This window comes from Podarcis vaucheri (assembly GCF_965113315.1).
Source record: "Podarcis vaucheri genome assembly, chromosome: 14".
In the NCBI taxonomy this organism is placed as follows: Eukaryota; Metazoa; Chordata; class Lepidosauria; order Squamata; family Lacertidae; genus Podarcis; species Podarcis vaucheri.
Window position 1 is genome coordinate 41,054,041 of NC_138752.1, and position 7,388 is coordinate 41,061,428.

Consider the following 7,388-nt stretch of genomic DNA (forward strand, 5'->3'; position numbering starts at 1 on the left):
CCCACCCCTAGCATTCAAAAATGTTAGATGTGCGTGAAGAGAGAAAGACTGCTTTTTATTGTTGCGAGCCAATTAGTAAGAGAGTGATGATAAAAATAATATTTGTGTTAGTTCTAGTTAGAAGACTTTCTATCCCTTGCTGCCAATGCTGCCAACACAGTTATGGCCTTTCGGGCTTCACTATAGGCAATATATCACAAGAGCAACTTAAAAACTTTGTCCATTTGAGACACATTTACAAAAAATGTTTACTGAATTACGTACAGTGTTTCAGAGAAAACTGAAAGGTTGGGAACTTAGAATGAAAAGCAGCTACCATCTGTAAGGCAGTAATGTAAGCAGCAGATCTCATTTTGTCAAAAAAGATAATAATGAAACAAAGTTTCAAGATTTCTCAAGTCTATATTTTCAAACGTAAGATAACACTGTTCATCAATTTACAATTAAGACAGAAATTTGCCTGTTAAACAGAAATTTAAGATGCCTATCATTTTAACAGGTTACAAACTTTTACTTAAGAAATGTGTAGTAAAAACAAAATAGCATTAAGAAAACACAAATAACTCCAGAGACTTGTTGGCAAGACAGACGCATCACGTATTTTCAACATGATTTTATATAAGACCATATTTTTAAAAAACTACAGACATGTTTCACAACACCAAAACTAGAGCTATTTAAATAATAGAAGCAATGAAGTTGACTGTCTGTGCATCCTGACTTAAGTTTTTCATTCAGTTTCAGTGCAATTAAGTTGCATTGCAGAGCTACAACTACAACTGGGATTCAGAGTTTAGGAGCTTTGTTTATTCAAATCACCTGTCACCTACAACATTGTACGTTTAGCAATTTAATCTAGAGGGCATTTTGAAGTAAATCTAGACAGTCCAAGAGGGTCCTTAAAATGCTCAAGAGGAATGGAAAATGTTACCCAGTTCACCACCACCAGTTGTTATTGATCAGTCTTATTACAGTATTGAAGTTGCTAGTCACACTTACTGTAAGAATAACTGTCCGTGTTAGAAGACTATTAGTGTGTGACTGAGGGACCATACAGTTCCTGTTTAAACAGCGTAAGAAGGGCCCTTATTTAAAATCAAAAAGCGATGACTGAAATAAGCACTTCTATACTATTAAACACACAATAATTCGTTGAATTGTTCCCAGAACACAATTATACTATAGAGTGAATTAGCAAGCAATGTTTCATTCGTTTTTCTTCTCCTTTTGCTTCAGGAGTTTGTTGACCTCCCTTTTTGCCATTCCAGCATATTTTGAAATTATTCCGTGCTTGTTTAACCCAGGAAACAACAAGAAGCAGCTCACTAGGGGAGAGTAAAGAAGAAGTTATCACCAGCTATGTTCATTTGCAAATTCATCCCCCATACCGACTCATCAAATTTATGTTGCAATCGCTTCATTACAGGCATCCCAACTACAAATATCTCCCCCATTCTCTATTATGGAAAAACACAGCAATATATTATTCTGCACCACTTACCAATAAGGTAGGTAAGGAAGAGGTTATGAACTTGCTGTCCTATCCAAGCAATCACAGCTAAGGAACAGAGCATTGTCATGAAGTACTAGAAGAGAAATAAGAATGGTAGCAGTCCTTAAAAGTAAGTTATGAAGGCATGATAGTTACCTCTCTAAGAACTTTCCCTGCTGCTATTAAAAGCAGCATTATTGATTTAGCATGGATTCTGAATGAGTGAATGAGTGAACAAACAAACAAACACACTTAGCAGTATATCTCATTCACTTCAGTGGAAATTTATTTCAAGCAAGTAGGTTTTAGGAGCTTAGCTTATATTGTTATTGGCTTGCTGGATGCATTAGGACGATGTTATACATTGCAGACAGGAATATATTTGCATACCACTACAATAACTGTCCTAGAGACTATGAAGCAAAAAACAACAACCAAAAAGTGCCTGAAACAAAAGTGGGGGAGTGGGGGAGAGTAAAATACTCAAATCAAGATACCATAAAAAGCTCTGATCAGATGGTGTGTGCACTTACTAAAGCATTTTAGGTAAGAAAAAGGGATTTTCATTTAAAAAACAAATATACATGCCAGTCACCAAAAGCATTTGTTTTTGTATATGTAAGGCAGAATGGATTTATAAAGCAACATCCAATTTGCAATAAGGATGAAACATTTTCAGAGAAGCACATATATTACCATTTTAGGCTTTTCCTCCTTAAATGTGAAAAGACGTTTCCACCAACCAACAATTCCACGCCGTGTTTTTACCAGGTTGCTACAAATTTCATGGAACCGCTGCTGTTGTTCAGTAGTCCTTTAAAGAAATTATTTTGAACAAAACTCTTGATATTATGGTCTTGCCTCCACTTTAGAAACTGCACATGAGCAACCATTATCATCTCGACCTCCCGCCACCCAGTTCAAAATTTGATGCCATTTTAATGTCCCGTTCATATATGTACAATATATATTTCTTTGATTCTCTACTATCCAAGAATGAGAAGATCATATATATTTTAATGGACTAAAACTTGCATTAATTTGCAGTTGACATGTGTTCTGAATGACCAGATATTATGAAGAATTTACCATTAACTGCAAATCTGTGTCCTATTCAGCAAATCACCATTTCCAGCAAAGAGGTTCTTCAGCTGTCTCAAAACTTTCAGTTAGATGGCAACATCTTTATATATATTTACACCCCAAGAATCCATGACAGCCAGTTGTTTAAAGGCTACAGCTCTGTTTTTAGTCTACTATCAATGTGCATGGTGCTGTAGAGAGTAACATAAGGGGGGCGGGAACAGGAGGAAAAGATAGGTTCCTGCCTCAATGACCTTGCAGTCTAAACATAATTATACAAGCAAAGGTATCAAACAGAAAAAAGAGACAACCGAGCCTTTAGTATACACAGATATTGTTGCTCTAGGTCAGGCATAGGCAAACGGTCCTCCAGATGTTTTGGGACTACAACTCTCATCATCCCTAGCTAAAAGGACCAGTGGTCAGGGATGATGGGAACTGTAGTCCCAAAACATCTGGAGGGCCGAGTTTGCCTATGCCTGCTCTAGGTAGTAGAACAACACTAGTTATGTCAGAACACTAGGTAGAAGGATTTTTGTTCAGGACTGATGCACATAGTTAACACTGAATATATGTTGGTTCAATTCTATTCTTGCTAAATGTTATACTTAAGGGACTGTCAAACAACATACCATTTACTGGAGCCAAAAATTCTAGGAGCAAGAGCAGGTACAAGGTAGTCAGCCAAACAAAGCAGCATAACAAAGCAAGAAACACCTGAAAGAACAGATGGGTCCAAGTAGTAGATCATCCTGTTGGGGCAAGAAAAATGTTGTTATCTAGCGGCAAAACATTTAACAATGTGATTAAAGGAGGTGTGGAGAAGAAGCAGCCTCCAAATTTTATTTTGAAGTACCCAACTCCCATCAGCCCCAGCCAACATAGCCAGTGGTTGAGAAATAATGCCTCAATTTAGTTTCTGCAATGGCATAATCACCAATGGGAGAGCAGGTTGGAAGGAGAGAGAAAATGGAAGTTTGGAAGGAATAAAAAGTTGTTGCTCTTTCCTATCATTTCCAATTAATAGGCCCTTCTATGAAATAAAATGACTAGGAATGCCCCCAAATTTGAACATATATTTGATTTGTTTATAGCAGCATTGTTTTTCCAGCTGCATAAAACTTCCCATGTACTTTTTATACAGCAGAGCAGTACTGAGAATTTCAGGAAAGTAACTACTAGCTTAACTGTCTTTAGCATTATGATTTTTTGTAACATTCTCTCCAATAACTTACAGAAAGATGAAGGAAACTACAGCAATCATAGCAGGTGGAAACCATGGTTTTTCCCAACGAAGGATTTTGTCTGTCACCAGAATCACTTCACCCCATCCTTGCAACTGCTCTTCCAAGCTAGCTGTCTCTGCAGCCTGTGAATAAAAGCATTTTAACATATGTAATTGCCCCAGGCAGAAAAATGCTTACACAATGCATATGCTTCATTGGACATGTAGGCTATCTTATGTTAGACAATATAACAGCTTTATCCTTACTTTGCTTTACAGAATATAACTCAGTTTTTTATGTCTGCATCCTCTTAACTGGTCCTTTTAATTTGAAGCTTTATGTCTATCATGCAACAAAATATCTGGTTACTCCCAACTAGGAGAACAGTGCCATATTCCTAGGATATATTTCTACATACTGAAACTTCAATCCAGAGTTCCCATGAGCAGAACAGGACGCTCTGGCTAGAGCAAAAGGGTTGTGGATGCAATTTACACCAATTCTTCCTCCCTCCTGCAGCCAATGAAAAGCTGCTCTAGAGGTTTGGGGATTCCTTAAGGTCAGAGGGGAAAGGGGAAATTGGCAGAAATTGTCTTTCCCACATTCCTCAAGCGGGAGCCTCTTCTAGAACCACAATGATAACTCTAAATCCAGTAGTTAGGATTTTTCATAACAAAGAGCTATTCTACCTGCCATTTATTGTTATGGCACCATTCTGTGAAAACTGTGCTCCAGGACCTTATTTTGAGACTTGTTCTGATTCCAGCTTGGATATTTGGATAAAATTTATCTGGCTTATGGAGAACCCAAATCTTGTGATCTTGAACTTGGGCAGCATGAGAAAGTAACTCAATATAAACAAAATATTTAATTTCTTTTTTTTGCAAGCAATATATATTTGAAATTAAACTGTTTTTACATTATTTATTATCCTAACAGTGTTAAATGTTATGCAAGGTTCTGTGTGCAAAATTGGATTTACCAAAATTTTAATTAACTCTGAATAACTGTTACTTTGGACATCCTACACAGCTGTGTTTTGTACTGGTTGCTGTCTCAGCCCAGGACCATAAACTGAAGATTTGTGAATAGTACGTAGGTGAAACTTTCATAATGAACCATGAAGGGGGGCGGGAGAGACCTGCCACTGAGGTCTACACACTGTATAAAACTCCTCCTAGTCTAGCATGTTTAATGCTTCCTTATTTTGAATTCTAATTTCTGTTCTTCAATTTCTGTCCATTTCCTAACATGGCCTTCTAGATCAGCAAGATATAGGGAGTTCTAGCCAATAAATTTTGTTTCTAAACATTTCTTTCTTCCCTTGAAGCTTAGATCTGTGAATATTCCATCACACACACACACACACACACACACACACACACACACACACTTACTTAACTCATGTCTTTGAAATGATTCAGTCACAAGACAAACTAAACTGTTGTTCTGCCTGGGTTAAAATCTCTCCTTCCCATCAAGTTCACTCAAGTTATATTGGGCCATCTATGCGCACACAGCCTCAGTGGCTGCATAGGGCCATTATAAAACAGGGGGAGACTCAAGTGCAGTGTCTTCAACTCAAAAAGCAGGGTATACTAAGCATATGGCATAGTGAAAAATGTAGCAGATAACACTGTGGATACAAATGATCTGCATTTCAAACTCAAAGAAAATGCACACACAGTATCTGCGCTCCTCTGTTCATCAACCATAATGCTCAGTGCTGTGCACCTGACTTTCAACCACCTATCCCTGAAGCGCTGCAGCTCCTTTGACAGCCTAAACAAAGCACCCTGCTTATTTCTGCTCCTATTAGCATAAGCAGGCTGGCCAGGTGTGTCTCTAATACTACAAAGGAAGATGACATAGCAGAGTCCTACTGGAGAAACCGGAAAATGAAACCTGATCTTTTTCAAGATGGCTTGCCTAGAATATTTTTTAATGTATTATTTGGTGGGAAGAAAAGCCTCCACCCCTACCCATTTGTAAGAAGGCTATTTTGCCTTTCAGCTCTGCAATTCTGATCCCACGTTCGTACAAAACACTACTGCTGCCTCTGCCAGCTTCTAAAACCTTGTGCATCAGCAAAATATAATGGGTTCTCTCCTGATTTTGGATCCTTCCACAGCTCTCAAAAGGAGAAATTTGAGGTGACATATTTACCTTGGAATAAACCCAATTTACTCAGGCCTTCAATCTGAGTAAACATGACTAGACCGTGGGGTGTTATTTAAGTTCCAGAAGGACAGTTTCATACAGCCAACACACAAACAACCTTGGGGCACCTTTAAGGCTTATGGTGGCAGAAGCTTCACAGGCTAAAACCCCATTAATCAAACGCACAAAATGTTATTATCCATCCGTATGTGTATGTATATATATATATAAACACACACACATATCTATTTACACACAGGTGAGCGTTAATACAAATATGCACATACTGATAGGTAACAACGTGTGTGTGAAAGAACACACCATCAAACAACCACTTCGTGCATCCGACGAAGCAGCCTTCAGTCCACAAAAGCTTCTGCCATCAAAAATCTGCGGGTCTTAGAATCGCAGAATTGGGGCGTCGGAAGGGGCCCGAGGGTCATCCAGCCCAACCGCCTGCATTGCAGTAAACCTAAGTCTTGAAGAGCGCCATAAGATTCTTTGGTGTGCCTGTTACACTTTCGAAGTTTCCTCACTTCGCCCCTTGCAGCCCCCTCTACTCTATGAAGCAGTTCGCAACCTCCACCCCTCAAAGAAAGAGTTGCACAAATGGCGCAAACCTCCCACCCACCCAACCCCCACTTTAAAATAACGCAGAATAGGAATGGCGGGGCTGGGGGTGGGGGTGAAGAGGCCGCTATGGCAGCCTCGCAAGACGTGCATGGAGACAGAAGAGTCAGCCCCTCCCTCTTCCTGCGTAAAAACAAGCGCCCCTCCGCAGATGCTCCTCGCAGGACACAGCCCAAGGAAGCACCCCCGCTTCCTTCCTTCCCACTTCTTGAGGGAAGTGAGGGCCTCAACTCGCCCCCCCCCCCCGCACCCAATGTGCTTCGCCTCAGCGCTCACCCACCAGCTGGTTGGTGCTCCTATTGTCGCCCTCCGCCATTTTGTGTGGCCCAGACAGCTGCTTTCGGCAGACTCCTTCTCTCCCACCCCTCGCAAACCGTCACGGCTTAAGCCCCGCCTCCTCCGCCTAGCCTTCCAGGCCACGCCCCCTCCCGAAGCAACACCTCCTTTCTGCCTCCCCGTCGGCCTCGCGAGCAAGAACCCTTCGCCGCCTCGCCCTCCTTCCCCTTTTATGAGCTCGGCGGCCCCGCCCATCCCGCCTCCCCGACGCTTTCCATTGGATAAGGACCATCTCACTCCCCTAACCAGCGCCCTCTGCCCGTTCGCCTTTGAATTTGGACCAATCAGCTCCCTCCTTCTGCTCGTCGTGACTTCGGGCGCGTGAGGAGAGACGTCGCGTTGTTCCTTTGACGTCCCGCAGCAGAAACCGTTTAACGGGTTTTTGGAGGGGGATTCCGGAGTGGGGGGGTGGGGGTGGGGAAGGACTCCTTAGCGCCTTTCCAAGTAGAAGCAAACTGGCC

The 7,388-nt window shown here is 41.1% G+C and overlaps 1 protein-coding gene across 2 annotated transcripts; it reads right to left on the bottom strand.

The window, feature by feature from the left end:
* Positions 1 to 382: 382 nt before the first annotated feature.
* ARL6IP1 (ARL6 interacting reticulophagy regulator 1) lies at positions 383 to 7,137 on the bottom strand. Of its 2 annotated transcripts, none has more exons than XM_082198981.1 (6): positions 6,868 to 7,137; positions 3,811 to 3,944; positions 3,208 to 3,327; positions 2,189 to 2,306; positions 1,502 to 1,586; positions 383 to 1,325 (listed from the first exon to the last, which is right to left on the bottom strand). In XM_082198981.1, the coding sequence occupies exons 1-6, from the start codon at positions 7,120 to 7,122 to the stop codon at positions 1,207 to 1,209; spliced, it is 831 nt and encodes a 276-aa protein (XP_082055107.1). In that variant the 5' UTR covers positions 7,123 to 7,137; the 3' UTR covers positions 383 to 1,206. The 2 variants fall into 2 exon arrangements, with proteins under 2 accessions (XP_082055107.1, XP_082055108.1); XM_082198982.1 differs by having other exon boundaries at positions 6,872 to 7,031.
* Positions 7,138 to 7,388: the final 251 nt, after the last annotated feature.